The sequence below is a fragment of the Onychomys torridus genome, chromosome 3, assembly GCF_903995425.1.
Source record: "Onychomys torridus chromosome 3, mOncTor1.1, whole genome shotgun sequence".
In the NCBI taxonomy this organism is placed as follows: domain Eukaryota; kingdom Metazoa; phylum Chordata; class Mammalia; order Rodentia; family Cricetidae; genus Onychomys; species Onychomys torridus.
In genome coordinates this window covers 60,133,691-60,156,290 of record NC_050445.1, presented here as the reverse complement: position 1 = coordinate 60,156,290, position 22,600 = coordinate 60,133,691, and the positions used below count along the sequence as shown (strand labels likewise).

The following is a 22,600-nucleotide window of genomic DNA, read 5'->3' as shown; positions in this document are numbered from 1 at the left end:
GTGTATCTTAGACCCACCTGTGTAGGGATGGCACCACCCACAGTGGTCTGGGTGCTCCCACATCAATTAGCAATGAAGAAAATGCCCCCACAGACATGTCCACAGGCCAATCTAATGGAAAAAGTCCCTCAATTGAGGTTCCTTTTTCCTAGATGACTCTAGTTTGTATCAAGTTGACAAAAATTAACAACTGACTCTTGTCAACTCTACACACAGACACATCACTATTAAATCATAACCTTTCCTTTGTTCTCAAGAACTCATGTTAATAAAACACCATTAAAAAGTCTTAAAGTTTAAAATTCCTAGTCTTTATAATTTTCAACACTTTCAAAGTCCAAGTTCTCTTCAGAATTTTAAAATCTTTTATCTGTGGACGCCTCTAAAAATCTAAAATAAGTTACATACTTCTTCTTATTATTATTATAAGAAAGACTAGAGCACAGTAATAATCAGATCACAGCAAAACCCCAGTTCAGCAGTGTAGTTCAAGTCCTGGGGATCAGTGTGTGACATCTGTAACTCACTCATGATCTTCTGAACTCCCAAGGACTTGGGCAGTCCCGCTTCTGTAGCTCTGCCATTTATAGCACACACAGATCATCTATTAGGCTCAGGCCAGCTCCACTCCATATCTGCCACTGTCCTCAGTGGTCATCCCACTGCCCTGTCATCTCCAATAAGTGAGGGTCTCCACTGTAACTGAGGCCTCACCTTCACCAATGGCCTCTCCAGACTTCTTCAGAACTCCAGTTCTGCTAACTAGTAACACACCTCCGCTTCTCCCATGAGCCGTCAATCCTGAGGCTTCCACAGCAATCAAGGCTGTACCTTTACCAATAATCTCCTAACCTCAGGAACTCCAACCCTGCCACATTGTGTCAGGCCTCAGGTTCTCTCCATGACCCCTTCACTTCTTGTGTCTCTGCTACAGAGCTTTGTAGTCAGGTTGACAAGGGGTTAACTGTGCTGGTTAATTCTTGTCAACTTGATACAAACTAGAGTCACTTATGAAGAGAAACTTCAACTAGGGAATTGCCTCCATCAGATTGGACTGTGGGCAGATCTGCAGGGTGTTTTTTTTTTTTTTTTTTAAATTAGTTGTTGATATGAGTGGGCCCTGTCCACTGTGGGTGGTGCCACCACTGGATGGATGGTCCTAAGTTGTGTAAGAAAGCATTCTGAGCAAGACATGGAGAGCAAGCCAGTAAGCAGCTTTCCCTCCATGGCCTCTGCTTCAGTTCCTATTGCCAGGCTTCTGTTTGAACTTACACCATGGATGGCTTCTCTCAATGAGGAACCTGTAAGCTGAAATATTCCCACCACCACCTCTACCAAGTTTCTCCAGGAATAGCATTTTATCACAGCAACAGAACACTAATTAATACATCAATGCCCAGTTGGTAAAATGAACTGTGCTGGGGTCCGGGAATAGCAGACAGACCCACTCCTGGTCTCGGGGAGTAAACCGTCTTTTATGATAATTGAAAGCTGATTTCAGGGACTTTTAGATTGAGGTACAACCGTAAGTTGTACTACATGTTAACAATGTGAGCTCAAATAAGTAGTTTAGTCTTTCTAATGCTAAACTTAGTACTTAATGCTAAGTACTAATCACCCAATACAAACTTTCTAGGGTTGACTAAAAGAGAGGGATTTGAGTCCCCAACTGCTACATCTGTCCTTTTCTGGAAGTCTGCACGTAATCCAGTCTCCGGGGGATTGGCTTACATTGAACAGTGTGGAGAGAGGCACACTGAACAGAACCAACACCAGTCCCCTTCCTTCCTTCTCTGAGTTTCTAGAACGTGTCAGCTGAGGTGAAAGCATATTGGCACTCTGAGTAACTCTTGATTCCAAGCCCTGAGGACAGAGCTAATACTCCCGGGCACACAGTAGGTGATTTCCAAACCAGTGATCCAAGAATTAATCAGCGCAAGCTGAAGTGATAGTCTAGACTGTGGCTACTCTCAGGTCCTTCGGCCAAGCAGAAATGAAGGAAGGTGGTTATTAACCAGGGGAGGGAAATGACTGGTGCTTGGACTAGAAGAATGATGCTTTCGATCTACTAGGCAGTGCAGACTATCATTTTCAAAACGCTTATTTGCAAATGGTTATGCATCATTTTAATTTTTATATTTTAGCATAAATTGTTATTGATTATTTGGAAATTTCACATAATGCACCCCAATCACACTCACTTCCCAGTCCTCCCAGGTCCACCCCCACCCTTGTGACCTCCCCCAAAACAAATAGAGGAGTTCACTTTTATTATTTAATTTCAATTTGTGTATGTTTGTTTAGGTAAGATCTCATATGGCCCAGACCCACTCTGAATCCCTGTAGCCAAGGATGACCCTGAAATCCTGAACTTGTGCCTTTAGCCCCTTGGTGTGGAGATATGGTACACAGATTCTGAACCACCACAGTGTAGTGCTGGGAACTGAACCCAGAGCCTTCTGCATGCTAGGCAAGCATTCTATCAACTGAGCCACTACAACCTGTGCCTCACCCTTTCAAGATACAAAGGCTTCCATAAATAATCTCACTGTCTTTTGTAAAAGCCATGCAGCAATTGCACCCATGACAGACTTATTTGGCTTTTACCAAATATATGTACAATGCAGGCACATAATTAGTACAGTCTCATCAGTGAAAAGCTTTATGGATACATTAACAATGAAATAAAATATGATGGCTCATTATATTTATACTATAACTTCCCTTAATAAAAGCAAGCATCAGTGTGCTAACGCATGGTAAAAATTGGCCATTATCTTCCTCCAGTGTCAGCTATTTTCTTTCTAACCTCAAAGTAATTGGAGTTCTACTCCAGAGCATACTTTTTAGTGGAAGTACTCTGAATAACCTTGCACACACAGAGAAATTACCTGGAGACTCTTGGCCAATTTGATTTTACGAACTAGTTATAGTTACCGGATAAGCACCACACTAGTGTAATTACACAGAGACTAGGGTTGACAGTGCAGAGCTTGGTATCGGAGCCCAAATGCTACTTCAGCTGTCAGCATGCTTGTATCACTGTGACACCAAGAGTCAAAGTAACCGCCAGGTCACTAGAAATGACCATACAAAGAGGCAAAAACAAAGCGACTTCAGCAGAATCCTTCCCAATCTTCTTGCTACTTCTAAATAATTGCAAAACTCATATGGTTGGGTTTTTTTTATTATTATTATCATCATTATGACATAACATTTTTTGTACTGGGCTTTTCCTCACCTTCATTGTGATCTTCCTTTCCAGCTAAAGCACAAACCATCAGATAATTTGCATACTTGGAAAACAAGAATGGCATGTTCTGACAGCAGCACCGGACAGTGTTCTGACGACAAACAGAAGGACAAGTAATATAACGTTTCCTCTTAAGTGAATCATAAAGACATAATTGAGCCAAAGAAACAGCGATGACCTCAGGGGCTCAAAAATAAGAGGTGTACTCTATAGGGGCCTGTAAGCTGCTGCTGTGGCCACAAAACGAGAAGAGGATTTCCCTGTCCCTGAGGCACTGGGTAGGTGTTAGGCACTGTTAAAGCTGTTAAATCACTATTAGAGTTAATGAGAGCTTCTTTAAGTTCTTAAACACTCCTGATGTTCATTTCCTTTAAATGAGCAAATCACTTTAGGGCTGCCCTGGCTTCCCAGAACAAAGGGACTGCCAATCGAACAGCCAAGCTCACTACCCTTATGCCACCACAGCCATCACTTAAAGACATCTTGAGAGAATTACACAGTGATCACCCCTGGCTCCTGAAGGCACAGCCTTGGCCAGAACCATTTGAAATAGTTTGTGTCAGCCTACATGGACCTAGATGACCCTGTAGCCGTTTCTACCTAGGTCACAAGGGGAGAGCAGATGGACTTCTATGACTAGTGCTAAAGAAGCATAAACTAGGGGTTGGGGATTTAGCTCAGTGGTTCGATCCTCAGCTCTGGCAAGAAGAAGAAGAAGAAGAAGAAGAAGAAGAAGAAGAAGAAGAAGAAGAAGAAGAAGAAGAAGAAGAAGAAGAAGAGTGATTGATGCAAGAAGCATAAGCCTTCATTTGCATTCAAGGTATGATGTAAGTGTTTAAAGGATAAATTATTAAGAAATTGTAAACATATTGCCAACATTTCAAAGTGCACAGTTGGTGGTAGAAAGTGGAATTAACACGCAATGCAGGTTTACATCACTGTTAAGAAGATAAGGGCCACTGGGCAGTGGTGGTGGATGTTTTTAATCCCAGCACTTGGGAGGCAGAGGCAGGTGGATCTCTGTGAGTTCGAGGCCAGCCTGGTCTACAAAGCTAGTCCAGCACAGGCTCCAAAGCTACAGAGAAACTCTCTCGAAAAACCAAAAAAAAAAAAAAGAAAGAAAGAAAAAGAAAGAAAGAAATCAGGCAAGTGGAAATGATGAAAGTCTGGGGATATATAGCAGAGCACTTGCCTAGGATCCATGAAGCACAGGGCTCAACACTCAGCACCACAAAAAAAAAAAAAAAAAAAAGAGGGTGGGGATGGACATTTCAGTCCAGCACTCCAGAGGTATAGATGGGAAAATCAGAAATTCAAGGTCATCCTTGGCTATATAAAAAGCTTTAGGCAAGCCTGGGCTACATGAGACCCTATCTAAAATATAAAAGTTAAAAAAAGGACAAAGAGAGAAAGAGAGAGAGAGAACAAAAGAGGGAAGCTATCATAAACAGAGACTGTTAAAGATATGGGTAAAACTAAATAAATTAATGGAAAAAACACTGTAACAAAACATAATTTAGGTAGAATGAAATGATGTAGAACAATGCTAATAAGGAATAAATATCTAGACTCTATTAAGAAGTCAAATTGGAAGACTAGAGACACGTCTCTGCAGTTAGAGACCTTTCTACTCTAGCAGAAAACCCCAATTCAGGTCTCAACACCCACATTGGGCAGCTCACAACCACCTCACACACACACACACACACACACACACACACACACACAGAGTCATATAAAACAAAACCTCAGGCAATATACTGTTGTTTCATTCAGAGGTATTGCAAAGAAACACATTTCTGTTAGCAATTACATGAGGCGATATGCTCTGCAAACCCACACAGGGAGGCTACTGCTGCAGCTAGCTGCTATTGCTTCTGCCTCAGTGAGTCAGCGACAGTTCTTAGCTGAGAATAAAGATTACTTGAGAAGTTACAAAGATCCTCATAACAGAAGAGTCATGTTTTATTCATTTCCTCTTCAGATCTCTCTTGACAGAACCCTTTTTTCCCTTTCCAACAATAGCAAATTTCAAAGCTACAGAAGGTGGAAGTTGTGAATAAAACATGCTTGATCTTGGTCCCATCACCAATCCTAACTTTAGAGCATTCTTAAGGATTACATAATGAGAACATCCTCAGCCTCATTTCAGCCCCATTGTTCTCAGGGCTACAGTGATGTCAACCACCATGTATAGACAGAAGGCCTAATCCAGATCTGTCACCTCATAGGAAACTTTGACACATGAGAACTCTTTTTCCTTTGCCAAGCTGATGAATCTTACAAGAGATTACAGTGGCAGAAGACCAGTTGAAAAGATCACACATACGTATTACTCATCTTAGTTAGGGTTTCTATTGCTGTGAAAAGACACCATGACCATAGCAACATTTATAAACTAAAACATTTAATTGGGGCTATTGCCATTACAGTTTCAGAGGTTCAGTACATAATCATCATGATGGGGAGCATGGTGGTATGCAGGCAGATGTGGTGCTGGAGAAGTAGCTGAGAGTCCTACATTTTTGCAGGCAACAGGAAATCAACTGAAATACTAGGCAGTATCCTGAGCATAGGAAACCTCAAAGCCTGCCCTTGCAATAACACACACTTCCTCCAACAAGGCCATACCCACTCCAACAAAGCTATACCTTCTAATCATACCACTCCCTATGAGATTACAGGGGCCAATTACATTCAAACTACTATACTATGTATGTAGCCTTATTTCATGCATGAACAGTAATGTGGATCTGGTTCTTACATACTTCTATTATTAAAGTACCTTTTAACACAAAAACATACAGAACAGAGTCACTTGGCCATTTATTTTTTACCAGAATGAACACATAAGGATTATATTTTCCAATTTTTTTTGTACTTACTGGCTGTCCCGGTTCACCAACTCCAATGGGGCCCGGGGCCCCTGTTCTTCCTTCTTGGCCCCTTTCTCCCTGAGACAGGAGGAGCAGAGTTACATGGTGAGTTTTTAAATAAGTAATAAGATGATAGAAACTGTGCTGGCAATTTCAACAGGGAGAAATAGCAAAAGGGCCAAACTTTTCATGTTCAGGAGCAACAACAACACATTCAGAGGAGGCTGATGGGCTTGAATGGAAGCAAACAAATTGCCCTAAAATGTTCACCAGCCCTTGTCTAAACACAACCCAGTGTGTCCAGCACTTACAAATGATAGTGAGAGGAATGGGGGAGAGGAACTACAGTTGTTTCTGAGATGGCTAAGGTAAGATGTGAGCTATTCCCTGCCACTATCCTAAAATACCACCCCTTCCTTGTCTCCACGCTATCCATTTCCACTCTCCTTAAGCTCTGTTTCAGACTTGATCTCCTTTGGAAGACTCTTCCTCCAATAATTTGTCATATAAGCTCCACCTACCCTGGAGTCTTTATGTTGTTACTGCTGAAATGCTGTGTGTTGCATTTGACTACCTTCCAAGCATACTGAATAGAACTGCACCCTTTGGTTCTGATTTAAAGTCTTATTGTCTAGACCATAAAGTCCATTTAAAATCAGTATGTCCCTCTGCTCTCTCATATGTTCTGTGTGACACAGAGCACCCCAGAATGCCCGCTACCTTTGCAGTTCCTTATGAATCTTCCTGCCAGCATTTACTCAGTGTGTTGGGCCTCTAGGTTCTGCTCATGTAACATGAGCAGCTGGTACTTTATATATTTAGATGCTACACTTCCCAATAGTATATTTGCACATTAGTGTTTAAAGCCCAAGAAACCCAAGAGAACCACGTGTGCATTATGAGAGGTGGGGTGTTTGGAGATAAGCAAAGTTTTCATTCCAACCAAAGCAAAACATGTCTTGGTTATTCTTATGGTAACTGTCTGAGACCACAATGCTGCAGTGTCCAAAGACCCAAAATGTACATAACAGCAACAGAAAATGACTGAACAGTGTTTACTCTTCACTTTCCCGGCCCAGTAATAAGTTCAATAGTCATCTATAGACAACGAAGCAACTATCATTACCTTCACACCTTGCTGTCCAATACCGGGGACTCCTGGAGGACCATAAGGACCAGGAGGACCTGGCTCACCCTAGAGTGAAACAGAGGAATATTCAGCTCCGTGGTATTTGTTGAGCAGTTCTTTCGTGTGCAGGGTTGTAATGGCAGCTCTGTGAACAACAGCAAAGCCTAGTACACAGTCCCTGCCCTCAGTTATCTAGAGTTTTTAAACACATGTGTAAAAATATTACAAATCATAATAAAAATAAGCATAATATTCCTTGACCCCTCTGACTCCTACAGTCCTTCCTCCCTCTCTTTAGCAGGATTTCCTGAGCTGAGCCCAATGTTTGGCTGAGGGTCTCTGTATCTGTTTCCATCAGTCACTGGATGAAGGCTCTCTGAGGACAACTGAGATGGCCAGTTTGGACTATGGTTCCACTACTGCTAGGAATCTTAGCTGGGGTCATCCTTGTGTATTTGTGGGAGTTCCCCTTGTCTTCCCTTCCCTTCTACCTGATCCTGAAAAGCACCCTCCCCACCTCCGCTTCCAGTCATCTAAGGATTGTAGGAGCCAGAGAGGTCAAAGATCAAGACAACTCACAGAAACAACTAATCTATCTCATAGGAGCTCACAGAGTCTGAACCAACAACAACCAGGGAGCCTGCATGGGATTGACCTAAGCCTTCTACATATATGTACCTTGGTCCCTCTGTGAGACTCCTAACAACGGGAGTAGAGCTGTCCTTAACGCTGTGTCTGGCTCATGGGAACCTATTCCTTATACCAAATTGCTTTGCCAGCCTAATACAAGGGGAGGTGCTTAACCCTACGGCAACTTGTATCTTAAACATACATATAAAAATTTTAAATTAATTGCCTATTACTTTGATTAATATTGGCATGTTTTCTCCAAGTTTTTATACATATACATGTCCCTTCAATTTATGCTAAGGAATAATTCTACCCACTCTCATGTTTAAGGTCAGGCTTTATCCATATTAAAGATTTCTCTTTATGTTTGCAAGAGGTAAAGTTAGACATACACTGAGACCAGACTTCACTCAAGTTAAGGAAAATTAAAGGGTTTTTACTAGTTTTGATGCCCCCCCAAGACCTATGACTTTGGAGGGGACAGACAGGAACCAAAGGAATGTTATGCTGGTGTGGAAGAACATGGCTTTAGAGAAGTCTGTTGACTTTGACCAACTGGAAAAAGAAAAAGAACAAGAAAAGTCAACTTCTCAAAACATATGCCCAGATGCAAAATTAATTAAAACACAGGAAATCTGTATAAACATCGGGGTCAGAGTTCATGATGCTTTGGCACTTGGGTGATGGCATTCACAGCTGGCTGGCTGCTGCACATGCTATGGAGAAAAACTCAGTCTGGCAAGTCAATCAAGTGAATTTCTTCCTTTTGAAATTCTATTGCTCCAGCATTCTCCAGATGTTCTGCAACAGGCAGCTAAAGGCCATTCTTATTTTACATGTTCTTATCCATGGAATTTCTCTCTCTTTCTCTTCATATCAGACATAAAAGTTAATACCAAATTTGAATCCGTTTTCTTAATCTCAAAATATAAGCCATGGCTGGGGGGTGCTCACCAACCTAAGACAGAATGCCTGTGTGGCCTGGACAGGTGTCTCCATGATGGGTAAGGTGACCTGCTGATGTACCATGCAACCTAAGTCAGAAGCTCATTTTTTAGTAAAACGGGGGGGGGGGGGGACCTGAAGGTCCCTGGCCCCCATTTTGGGTAACTGTTGACTTGCTTACCGACCTTGACCTTGATATCCTCCCTATGCTAATTCCCTGCAGGATTCCACCCTCCTGAATGCTTAAGGGAAGCTGCTTGTCTGTGTACCCAGCATATTGGGCATTAACAGCTTTGATGCAAGATTGTAAAACATCAGAAGCAGGGTTGGGGATTTAGCTCAGTGGTAGAGCACTTGCCTAGCAAGTGCAAGGCTTGGGGTTCGATCCTCAGCTCAAAAAAACAAACAAACAAACAAACAAACATCAGAAGCAAACTTCTGACCTCCAAGGTTCTCCCATTGTGCTGTAAGCCTGTATTTAAGACCTCCTCCCTCCTTCAATAAACCGCATTCAAAAAAAGAAGAAGAAGAGTGGGGCAAGATCATGATGGGGAAACCCACAGAGACAGCTGATCGGTGCTAGTTGGAGCTCAGGAACTCTGGACTGACAGCCCAGGAACCTGCATGGGACTGAACTAGACCTGCTGAATGTGGCTTGATCTGTCTGTAGGGTCCCAGGACTTATCCCAGGTGCATGAACTGGCTTTTTTGGAGCCCATTCCCTGTGGTGGGATACTTTGCTCAGCCTTGATACAATGGGGAGGGGCTAGGCTCTCTTTCAACTTGGTATGCCAGACTTTGTTGACTACCGTGGGAGGCCTTACCCACTCTGAGGAGTGGATGGGGGTAGAGTGAGAGGGAGGGGAGGGAGGGGGAACTGGGGTTGGTATGTAAAATGAAAAAAAAATTTATATTTATATATATATATATATCATGGCTAGAAAAGACCCAGCCTCCTGGAGATGCAAATCTCCTCTCTGAAGAGCATTCTCTTACAGCTTCTTACACTTTCCACCCAGGTTGAAATGCCCATGTATGTTATACGAGCCCCATATGGGTAGCTGGTAACCATCAATCCATAAAGGGACACTGTATACTTGCCTTGTGGAGGACCATGAAATAAATACAGAGAAGTTTAAGACATGGTTTGTGTTTATTTTTTAAATCTAACAGGGCAGACATTTGACAGACAATACAGTACAACTTCTCCTACCCCCACCCTAAATCAGCACCTAGGAAAAATACTAAACACAAGGCTGGGTATGTGGTTGGGTTGTTTTGGTTTTGTTTAATATTTTATTACATTTATTTATTATTTGCTTATTTATTTATTTTACTGGGTGTGTATATATGGGTTCCCATGCCATGGCACACAGATGGAGGTCAGAGGACAACATTCGAGAGTTGTTTCTCACCTTCCACCAGGTGAGTCCCTGGAGATGAACTTAGATCACAAGTATTGGCAGCAAGCACCTTTACCTACTCAGCCCTCTTGCTCTTTTATTTTATTTTATTTATTATTTATTTTCAAAAGGTTAAAAAAGATGCATGGAGATATCTGGAATGAAGCTATTCTAAAATCATAACAATAATGGAATTTTTACCAATTTTTATTTTCTGCTATATTTCAATAATTAACAAATCCTCAAATGTACATGGTACACAGTTAATGTCCAAACAGTCCTACCAAATAGGAAAGATTCACTTGAACTGCACATAGCTAGTTTTTCCAAGATAAAGTCTTTCTATTCATATTGGTGTAAGATAACCTGTAAGATAATAAAAAACACCAGCTATCAAGAAAAAGATTAATCACTCTACAAGAAAACATGTTAAAATTTTTCAAGCAGCCTTAATATTTTAAACATATTATTCATTGGGATAGTTTTTTTTTTTTTAAGCTAAATGCCTTATTTTGGAAGATAATTTAAAAAGCTAACGTGTTAATGGTGTCCTCAAGTCACCATTTTGTTTTGTTTTGTTTTGTTTTTGGAGACAGGGTTTCTTTGTGTAACAGCTCTGGCTGTCCTGGAACTTGTTTTGTTGACCAGACTGGCCACAAACTTACAGAAATCCACCTGCCTCTGCCTCCCAAGTGCTGGGATTAAAGGAGTGCACCACCACCCTACTCTCCAGTCAATTTTTATAATTTTTTAGAAATTAGCCTGTTATTTAGCTAATCTTTTTAAAAACATGTTTTTCTTTAAGTTTTGCTTCTTTAAATTTAAAATACCAATTTTAGGAAAATATTAAAATGCAACAATAACATAAAACCTTAAGCTCACTTGCTCTATCTTGTTCCTTTTAAATACAGCTTTGTTTCATAATAGGTCAGAAGCCACTTGCACTAACCATTTGGGGGAAATTTGAGTTGCCATTAGTGTGGAAGCTTTGCCCTACTCAGTGTTTATAAGTTTGATATTGGAAACAAACTGCTGCCCAGGTTTCCAAGAAAGTTTCTTCTAACTACTGACAATTGGTTTGGTCATTACCATGAAAAGTACAACCCAAGAACATCAAGAAGAGAAGAAGCCATTCCTGCTGTGGGATGTCTTTCCGTATGCTGTAAATATGTGTTGCTCTGATTGGTTGATAAATAAAGCTGCATTGGCCTATGGCAGGATAAGGTTAGGCAGTACATTCCAGCTTGAGAGAGAGAAGAAAAGAGAGTGGGGAGACGCTGACGCTAAGATCTGCTGTCAGTAAAAGCAAGATGTGAAAATATTGGTAAGCCAAGAAGTCACATGGCAATGCATGGATTAATAGAAATAGCCTGAGTTAAGTTGTAAGAACTAGCTAGTGAGAAGCCTGAGCCATTAGGCCATACAGTTTGTAAGTAATTTAAGCCTCTGTGTGTTTACTTGGGTCTCACCAGCTGTGGGACCAGGCGGGACACAGGAAAACTTCCAACTACAATCCCACCCATATGCCCAAGGCATCCCTTAGCCTAGTTGGTGCCATGGAGATTTCTTCATGCTGCTTTTTTCAAAAGAATTCTAGGGGTGTGAAGACCATGGAAGGATTGCTTTCCCTTCCTGGAACATGGCCCACAAGTAACACATCTTCACATGCTACTAAGTTAAACTTTATTTCCAGGAGATTGGTGTTACAACATATGACCCATAAATGAGCACTAACATAGGGATAATGTTAATTCCCTTTGCATTTTCCCTACCCTTTCCCTACCATGCCCACTGTGGCAAAGAAAATGATACTCATTGCGAAATGCGCTGCCTCAGCAAGACAGGGCATGCAGAGGAATCTACACTCAGAATTGCTCTCTGGAAATTCAGCAGGACAGCACAGAAAGGGAAGGCTCCAGACCTGATCCTTTTATCTCTGTTATTCCTGCCAGCCCTAAGCAGCACACATGTATGTGCACACACATGCATGGATCATGTACCCGCAACACTAACTGCACTTAATATTTCCCTGTTTCATTTTCTTTGACCACCAGAAGCACTTACCACAAGAAAGCATTAAAAGAGAACTGGTTTAAGATGCATCACCCCATAGAGGTTTGTTCATTATGGCCTCCTTGTGAATGAGAGTATGAGCATGTGTGGGGCAATGAGTTGGTCAGGACCATTTTGGTCCTTCTTGGAAGTTACAAATGTCTCTGTTGCTCTGGGCCTCAAGAAGAGAATAAGCCAATGTGAAATGAAACCTACTGTTGATAAGCATTTCCCTGATGCTTCACACACATTATCTCATTTGATCTCCAAACAATCCTAGGAAATAGGGTTCCCCCATTTCAGAGTGGAAGAATATAATCTGCATTTGAGCTCACTTTTCATTGTGCAAAGAATCACATGGAAAATAAAACATGGCCTTGGAGCCATTTAGTCCAATGGATTAGTTCTTTCATTTGCAACATTAGATCTTTTATGAGATTCTAAAATGCAAAACAAGGATGATTTCATGTACCTTACAAGGATGTTAAGAAGACTGAAAATATTGTGTGTAAAATTTCCAAGTCATATCCAAGCATTTACTGTAGCTCTTTATTATGTAAGCATTCAATTGTTATTCACTGGAGCTTCATTGACCAACCTCCTACAAGGTCTGGTGCTCAACAACCTATGCCTGTAACTGAGCATCAGTTGGTATAATTAGAGTCATGATTCACATTACATCCATACTTTGCAGATGCTTATAGTCTGCCCAGAGAGACAAACAAATAAGAAAGTAAACACAAGCATGTGGATTAGCTAGACTAGAGATGTTAACAGAACATCTGCATCTCTTAGGAAGAAATGTTTAATTCTGCCTTAAGGAATTCCAAAAGTTTATAACAATAGGGGAGATATTTGAAATAAACAAAGAGGTAAGAATTTTATTTATTCTGCTACAAAAGAAAAACAGTAAGAATTGAAGAAGAGGGAAGAATGATATGAGATGTTCTTTGGCAGCAAGAAGCTTGGTAGGCTCAAAGAGCTAAGAATAGGGTGACAAATCGGGTCCCTGTCAGAGCAGCAGTGCCTAGTGAAAATTACTCAGCAGGCCCCAAATATAATTTTAAATTTTCTAGTTGCTACTCTAAGGAAGTAAATAGAAATAGATGAATTATAATTAATAACTGGTTTACTTATTACCTGAAATATTATGTCAATGTTATCAATACTTTAAGGTATTAGTGTTTATTTTCTTCATTATTTCAGTGAAATCTTTGAAGCTCATATGTACCTTAGGCTTGAAGAAACTCCAACTATATAAAGCACATTCCAAGTGCTGAAGAACCGCATAAGGCTATGGGTTTTGGAAAGATTAAAAAGGCCAGAGACTTGATTCAGAACCATGGACAGTACCAAAAAATTAACTGTCCCAGAAACCTACAAAAACAGCCTCAGGAAAGTTTGGGAAACAAATAGTTGCAAAAGGGACTAACCATTTCTAAATACAGACTAAAGTCACTTTTCTCTTAGACCTGGTTATCATCTAATATTCTCTATCTATGGGATATCTCCACGGTCCATTCCTCTTACATCAAACCAGAACACAGGAGGCATCCACATAAAATATATAGAGACACCTGTAGGCACGCCTCTGAAATCTCTCCTGAATTTATCCATCTCTATAATATACACCAGGTTTATCTTTCGTTCAAACCACAGCAGCATCCTTAATAGGCAACCTACAATTCCAGCACCCTCCAATCTGCTTCCTCCATTGTTACCAGAGAAATCTTTCCTTTTTTATTTTAACCTGAAAGAGCAAACAAACAAACAAACAAAAAACCTCTTTGAGACATTTCCCTTTGCTAGCACAAGAAAACAGTTCCATGCAAGGTGCTCCATAGCATGGCACAGCCCTGTCACAATTTCCTCTTTGCTTTAGTAGCAATGGCCAGTCCCTTATGCATGACCTGTTCATTTCTGCCATGAGATCTTAGATCTTAGAACATGCTACTCCCTCTACCTTGGGTGTTCTTATGACCTCTTTGTTATTATCCACCCTTCAGATCATATTTTACGTACCGTTCTTAAAGGAGAATTCTCTGATGAGACGAAACTCACTGCAATAACAAGAGCACTGTTTTTTGTTTCTTTTTGTTTGTTTGTTTGTTTTGTTTTGTTTTTTGCAACACTGTATTTCTAGTGTGTTAATGTGGTCCCAAGCCTCCACTACCATTCTGAGAAGATGATAAGTGAGATTTTGCTCCCCTTTGATATCTCAATGCTTAGCTAATTATAGTTATTCATGCAAAATCCTAAGCATTGGATGTTTACTGAGCATCAGCTAGAGAACAGGAACTGTATGGATACCTGGTCAGCTCTGGGAGAAACTATAGGTCTCGAAATTCTCCTTTGGAGTTACCTAAGTTTTCAGTAAAGGCAACTGGTTTAGGTATATAAATTATTAATTGTAGTGGATAGCCATCCCAGAACTGGCCTGGAAGTTCCAACCCCCATTGAGGCTTCGGTAATGGTCACGCCCACAAGGCAGGGCAGAGAAGGAAACGGAAGACGGAGGATCAAGAGGAGGAGGCACGCTTGGTTCCGGGGCCCAGGACGCTGGAGGTAGACCGAGCAGAGTTCTCCAGAGAACACCACCGGACTGCACTATACCTTTGCCAGACCCTGCAACCTACCCCTTCATTGTAAGTTACACCACAAAATAAACCTCCCTTTTAACTACATGGAGTGGCCTAAATAATTTCACCATTAATTAATGCATGATGATGCCAAGTGACTATTCCACAATTTTTCCTTCAAACTCACCCAGACATAATTAACAGTTCTTATAGCTAAGAGAATAATGAGATCACAATAAAGAGCTTAAGCTTACATTCTCAGGAACGTTCAGCCAAAGAAGACCCAACACTTATGTACCTACCACTGACTCTAACCAAAGAAAATCCCTCCTTTCTCTAAAATAATGAACAATGGAAGGCAGTGGGCCACGGACCCTTTGGGGTCAAATGATGCATTCATAGGTGTCACCAAAGACCTTCAGAAAACACAGATATTTACACTACAATTCATAACCATAGCAAAATTACAGTTATGAAGTAGCAATGAAAATAAATTTATGGTTGTGGTGACCCACAAGACCTGTATTAAAGGGTTGCAGCATTAGGAAGGTTGAGAACCACTAATGTCAGAGCTGCCCAATACATTGGAATCCAGCACAATTATGAACAGTTTCATCATACCTTGGATCCCTTTCACCATTAAAAAAATGTTTTGACAATGTCTTTGAGTCATTTCTGAGATACAAGTGACATATCCAATGTGAGTCTTGTGACAATTGTTCTCAGGCTTTCAAAATGGAAAAGGATAACTGCGAACATTTTCTATGTGCAAAATGGTTCAAATGTGGCCAGGTTACATCTCAACAGGAATCTAGTAAAGAGTCTTTGCAGAGCCTTAGGGGAAAAGTCAAGAAAGCCCCCCCTTTTTAAAAAGAAGGCCAAATAGGAAATAGGGCACAGGGACGTACATTTGAATTGTTCTCTCTTTTGAGCTCCTACTTTCTCTTGTTCCAGAGGAAGTTTTGTGTGGTTAAAGGCTTACTTTGGGGAGGAATAGTGGTATAGACTTCTGATGCTATGAAGAAGGCTGTCAAAAGGTTCAGTTGCTTGACAAAGCTTGGCAACATGTGTGGGATTCACTCTGGAACAGATGCCATGTGGAATGTTTTGCATATATTAATTCCTTTAGTCATAACAACAATTTTTATCAACCCAGAGCATGGACAACAAAGCTGAGTCACGGGAAAGTCAGTCAGCATGCCTAAATTCACAGCTAATAAATCCTAAAACTGCTGTCAACCTTGCAGTTTGGTATCAGAGATGGCGCCCTCAGCTACCATATCAAAGTACCTCTTAAAGTCACATACTTTAGGACAATTTAGGTTTCTCCTGCACAAAGTAAGTTGCTAGAAAATATTCAAGTTGGACAATTTCCATTCCTGTGGCAACAAAACCACTGATTTATGGAAAGGGGTGACCAATTTGACAGTATGATATGTTTCTTTAAAAGTCATGCTTGGAGGCTAGAAGGAGGAAATATTGTTTGGTTCATACAGAGTTCACTGAAATGATAAAAAGAAAAAGAAGTATAAACAATAATACTTCTTAAATAACATTGTTAACATGTTGAATTCCAATGAATTTCCCTCAATGGTTCAAATTATATTAGAGTATGTGTCCTTTGCAATTTTAGTAAAATGCCTTATCCTTGGAATGAACAACTTCCCCCTGCAAAATTGCTATTGCAATGTACTTGAATTAATGACAGTGACATAATTATAAAAACCACGGCATTCTTCTGAGCACATGGCTGGGTCTATTCTATCTAGCACCCAATCTAACTAGGCATATGAGTTACACATACGAGTTGTCCTGGCAAGTGTTGGCACCTTTTTTGGTTTTCTTGGCTCATGAGAGCTTCTGTATTGGCAGGCTCTAGCTGCATAAACACACAGGCACACACGTGTACACAGTCTACCTCAGCTGCGGAAGCCATAGGGATCAGAGATTTAGGCGTGAAAATCATCAGCCTTGAAGTCATTGGCTGACATCTCACGTGTTCTGGGAACACTTTCAAGTTGTCACTATCAGTTGTCTCCTGTCAGATGAATTAATAAGCTTGCTTAAATTCCTGGTGAGCAGATGCTCATGCAAGTCAAAGCTCTTTGCACATCAGGAATCGCTGAATTACTAACAATTCTTTCCCATTAATTAGGTTTGGAACAGAAATAATATTTAGGCTTCAGCATCTCTGAAAGCAGAAGGGTCTCAAAATTTGGCCAGTATTATTCATTCAACAAATTTTATAATGAAAATTATAAAGAGCTCCTCCCTATGCACTGATTCATCATAATCTTGTTTAGAACTGCCAGACCCCAATAGGAGAACTGTCAGGGACCAAGATGTCAGGAACCAAACATTAAAGTACTAGCTAGGCCAGAGAACAAGTCATAAGCCCACTGCCCCTTCCCAGAGCTGTAACACCCGTTTACTAACCAGAGGCCCCCAAAGATAAGAGAACATCCTACAGTCAGGTGCCATGACAACTGAACGTAAAGAGCATTCCATGGTCAGGTAGCCTAGCAACAGAACAAATGGCCCTTGACCAGTGACCTTAGCCAACATCTTGCAGTTGCACAATTTGCATGTCCCCCACGTCTTGCACCATTTCCACGTCCCCTCCCCTTCCCCTTCCCTCCTTCCTGCCCCTTCCTCTCCTATGCTATATAAGCCTTGCAGAGGAAAATAAAATCTTCAGCTTGATCAGAATCCTGTCTTGCTGTCGTCTCCCGTGTCCTCTGTTCCTTCATTCACTCCCACAGGTGGGTCATCCCCCCCTCCCTATTGAAGCCCTGCTGGCTGGGGCAGAGAACCAGGGAACACAATACTTAAGCCATTTTAAAACTGCTTTCCACACCCAAAATACAGCCAATATGCTTAGAGAATTGTGAATCTGAAAACTCTCTTGATTAATTATTTTCACTAGGAATTGCAGACAGACACTACATAAACTTTCTCTGACTTACATCACATGAAGTTATAAGAGATTACATATCATATTACAAACCATGGTTGGTAGGTAGTTGAAAACAGAGAGTTGTTTGAGATCTTAAAATAAATCTATACATGATTCTTGTTTGAAGAGAAATCTAAAATTCTTTCAGTTTTTCTTATTATGGCATTTAACTTTTTCCAAATAACAACTGGAAATATTAGTCATATTTAGTAGGTTAACCTCCTAGAGCAGAGGTTCCTAATGCTGAGACCCTTTAATATAGTTCCTCATGTTGTGGTGACCCCCAACCATAAAATTATTTAAATTATTTTTGTTGCTACATCATAACTGCAATTCTGCTACTGTCATGAATAATAATTAGAAACATTTTTGGAGCTAGAGGGTTGCCAAGGGGGTTGTGACCCATAGGTTGAGAACCTGGAGCCACTGTGGTAACTTTCAGCCAAATGAAGTATTTTAAGAACAGCCAGCCGGGCAGTGGTGGCGCACGCCTGTAATCCCAGCACTCGGGAGGTAGAGCCAGGTGGATCTCTGTGAGTTCGAGGCCAGCCTGGTCTACAAAGCGAGTTCCAGGACAGCCTCCAAAGCTACAGAGAAATCCTGTTTGGAAAAAACAAACAAACAAACAAAAGAACAGCCAAAAGTAATGTATTTTGAAACTACTGTGTCTTCAGTAGTGATATTTCTATCCCAGTAAAATATTAACAGTATAGAAAGCATGAGACCCTAAGTTGATCATGAACTACATCCTCTTGCCACTTTGAGGAGAACACAAAAGTATGAAGAATGTTTTAATTTGTGCACAGGAAGCTATTGATGGGTGAACCCTACACCATCCTGCCCAGTCTATAATGTTAGAAGAATAATCGGCTGTTCCAAAGAGTCATGCATTTCCCTGCACCACCCACTGGCCCTGCCTGATTTCTCTGAGTTTTTTCAGTGTCTCTGAAGCTACACTGAACATAAATACTAAGTCTCCTACATAAGAGTACTTAGTGTTTCTTATACATGAACCCAAAGAGGAAGAAGAAAATTCTAAGGAAAAAATCCTTTTGGAAATATTGTGGGTACCCTAGAACGATGCAAGGTGGGACATGGAAGACAGCAGCTGCCTCTGAAGATAAGTTCGTGAGATACAGTATTAATAGCATCAATTCCAATAGTTTGAGGTACATATGGGTCAGTCAGTCACCTGTGCTCTTTGGGCCCTAATCTCCAGGCTCTACTGTGGGGCACCTTCAGGTGTCAAAGGCAGCTTCACACATGCTATAACTCAGTCCTTTCCCTCAGAGTCTTAGAAAGAGCAGATTTGCTAGGCGGTGGTGGCACACATCTTTAATCCCAGCACTTGGGAGGCAAAGGCAGACGGATCTCTGTGAGTTTGAGTCCAGCCTGGACTACAGCGTGAGTTCCAGGAAAAGGCACAAAGCTATACAGGAAAACCCTGTCTCGAAAAACCAAACAAACAAAAAAAAGAGCAGATTTGCATGAGATTTGAAAAAGAAATATCCCACAGGAAGAAGCAAAGTGCTAGAGAGGTCCCCAGAAATCCACAATGATACATCCACTGTAGACTACTGGCAATAGTCGAGAGAAAGCCTGATCTGACCTAGTCTGGTGATCAGATGGCCAAACACCCTAATGGTTGTGCTGGAACTCTCATCTAATAACTGATGGAAGTGGATGCAGAGATCCTCAGCCAGGCCCCAAGTGGAGCTCCAGGAGTCCAATTGTCAAGAAAGAGGAGGGACTGTAAGAGTGTGAATTGTTGAGCCCAAGATTGGAAAAAGCACAGGGACAAATAGCCAAACTAATGGAAACACATGAATTATGAACCAAAAGCTGTGGAGCCCCCAACTGGATCAGGCCCTCTGGATAAGTGAGACCATTGAATAGCTTGAACTGTTTGGGAGGCATCCAGTCTGTGGGACCAGGACCTGTTGTTAGTGCATGAGCTGGCTGTTTGGAACCTTGGGCTTACACAGGGAAACTTTGCTTAGCCTGGAAGGAGGGGACTGGACCTGACTGTACTGAATCCACCAGGTTGAATTGAATCCCCAGGGGAGTCTTGGCCCTGGAGGAGATGGGAATGGAGGGGAGGGGCTGAAGGGAAGATGGAGGAGGGGGTGGGAGGAGAGAGGACAGGGCAACCCATGGCTGATGTGTGAAATTAAAACACAAATATAATAAATAAAAAAGAGGGAAAAAAAGAAAAGAAAAAGAAATATCCCTTAAAAAGAACCTCAGAAAGGTTTCAAGATCTAGCGAGAACAACTAAAGTCTTGTATCCTCTCACTGTGCTTGTTTGTTTGGAATTATTTACAAATTTGAAAGTCCTCCCCATCTTGACCCATTCTAGCTAGCTAGCAGAGGGCCCTGTTGATTACAGCCTGGCCAACCACAGTGGCCTTGGGAAAGTTGGCAGTGCTGGGACCGTCAAGCTCCAGTCTCTCCTGAGTTACAAGTTCAGCTTGGTCCCAGGTCTAAGGCTTTTCAGGTACTTCCATAACTATACGTCTAATTATTTCAAAGACTGTTGGGATGCTCTTCTGAGTGCTATCACATGATCCTTGTGAGTGGGAGAGCCTGAGGGCCTCTGAACCAAGGCTTCTTTCTGAGAAACATCTATATTTTGTTGCTATGGCAACAAGGGCATTCAGGACAGACTAGGAGTCAATTTCCTTGTGGAAAGTATTAATGGCAGAAATGATGGGTGAAACTGGGTCAGAGGCACATTTTTCCTGATTTAGCACATGCTATTTTTTTCTTTTTGTTCTTTGGCCACCTTTTCTGGGTTCAGGAGACCTCTGATGAAGAAAATCCAACCCCAGAACAACAAACAGTGATTGTAGTTCATGAGAGACACCATTCATAAATTCAGAGCTATAGGCAGGCCCCATCTAGAAACTCTCACGGAATCTTTGTGAATGTTGTAAGTGTACAGTGTCTACTTTGGTCTCTTAGAGACATGGTATTTGAAAATGCAGCTTGAACAGTTTCTTTTTGTCCAGGTAGTTTCCTTCCTTTTTTCCTGGGATTTCTTATGAGCTTATAAATGAGCAGAAATGCCCTTTCAACAAACAGTTTCTCACACTTAGAACAGACTGTGAGAGGACATAGGCATAGTTCCCATGTTGACTGTAAGAAACACATTGGTCTCAGGTCAAATATTCAGCATATTCAGCATTTTTTTCCTGAAGGAGGGTAAATAGCATATCTTGGATAAAAGCAGACTTTATCCTCAGGTACTGAGGTTTTCCAGCTCTAACGGCCTGAGAGCATTGCTTACATTCTTGGAACCTCAGAAGCTTAATTTGTCTAATGGTGATAAGAATAAGTCATGCCTTAGGAGGCAATACTGTCAACAGCATATTAAGAATTGTACATGTCACATAAGAAATGTACAACAAATGTTAACTATAATTGTAGAGGTATGAGGATAATCTTGCCTGTGCCCATTAGGAAATATAGATTACTTGAAATTTAGAGTTTTTGCATAAACTTCAACTGCAATTTCTTAAAAGTATTTTCTAACAAAATAATATATGAGGAGAAAGAATCAATATAATATTCAATATAACATGATTTTCAGACTGAAGAACAAAACACTTTATTATATATTCACAATTTAGAAGCACATGCTAAGAGGCAAGATGGGATTGTTCCCTCAAACCTTATTCTTAAGACAATATACTTACAGATGCATAAGATGAAAAAAAATTTAGCCAATGATTAATGTGACCCTGATTGACTAACAGGCCCAAAAATATTAAAAATGACAAGAAAGTACAAATAATTTCAAAACAAAAATTAAGAAACCAGGCACTAGAGAGATGGACCAGCAGTTAAGAGCACTTGCTACTCTACCAGAGGATACTGGTTCAGTTCCCAGCATCCGTATGGCATCTCACCACTGCCTTTAAGTCCAGTTCCAAGGGATTTTATGTTCTCTTCTGGCCTCTGCATATAAAAAAACAACAAACAAATAAGAAATAAAAATGTTTAAAGAAATGTTCTTGAGATGAAATTTGATGAAATCATCAAATATTTTTGGGAAGGTGACTCCCTTCTTGAGCATGCCATGAAAATCAAGCACAGGACTGTTCTGTCTGTTAAAATCATCCCTCCATGCAAAGAAGTCTCATTTATTAAAAATCAGTGCATTGCTGGAATTAAAATCTAAAGTTGATGAAATGGTTTATTTCTTCAAAAAACAGCAAACAAACAAACAAAAACCTAAGTAGAGAGTCTATTAGGCATAAAGAAAAGTGATGGGATCCAGCAGTAATGGCACATGCCTTTATAATAATAACCCTTTAAGGTCCTGTCTGCATACATTCTCACTGCCATAGCCATCACCGCCACCACCCAGTACCGTTTCCTCCTCAGTCCCTTGTGAAGCTGACAGCCTCACCTCTGCCCATGCCTCTCCCTCACCCCCACCTCCACCTCAGATGCATCTGTCACCTCTAGGCCTTATTTCTCCTTTCCAAAATGACAACATGAGGCCAACACAATCCCTCACATGCTTTATGGATCATTCATCTGTTTTTCTGTCACTGTTACAAACCTCTGCCCTGATACCCTAGTTTAAGCCTCTGTTTTAAAAATATAAAAATCAGCATCTTGCTTGACCAATGATTCCTAGAAATACAAATGTAGTGTCAAGATGTGTATGATTTTTCTTTTGGCAGGATTTTACCTACAGCTGAAGCAATTTTATGAAAACCACTCAGTATTCAGCAGAGCCATTTCTTTCCCCCAGAGAGAATTAATC

General features: G+C 40.9%; 1 protein-coding gene across 1 annotated transcript in view; it reads right to left on the bottom strand.

Moving 5' to 3' along the window:
• Col28a1 (collagen type XXVIII alpha 1 chain) overlaps nt 1-22,600 on the bottom strand; it is a 163,567-nt gene that overhangs the window by 113,709 nt on the left and 27,258 nt on the right. The window contains exons 12-13 of the mRNA XM_036181591.1: nt 7,256-7,324; nt 6,139-6,207 (exon numbers count right to left, since the gene is read on the bottom strand). Of these exons, the coding sequence (XP_036037484.1) occupies nt 6,139-6,207; nt 7,256-7,324 (138 nt within the window). The remainder of the gene's footprint in view (nt 1-6,138; nt 6,208-7,255; nt 7,325-22,600) is intronic.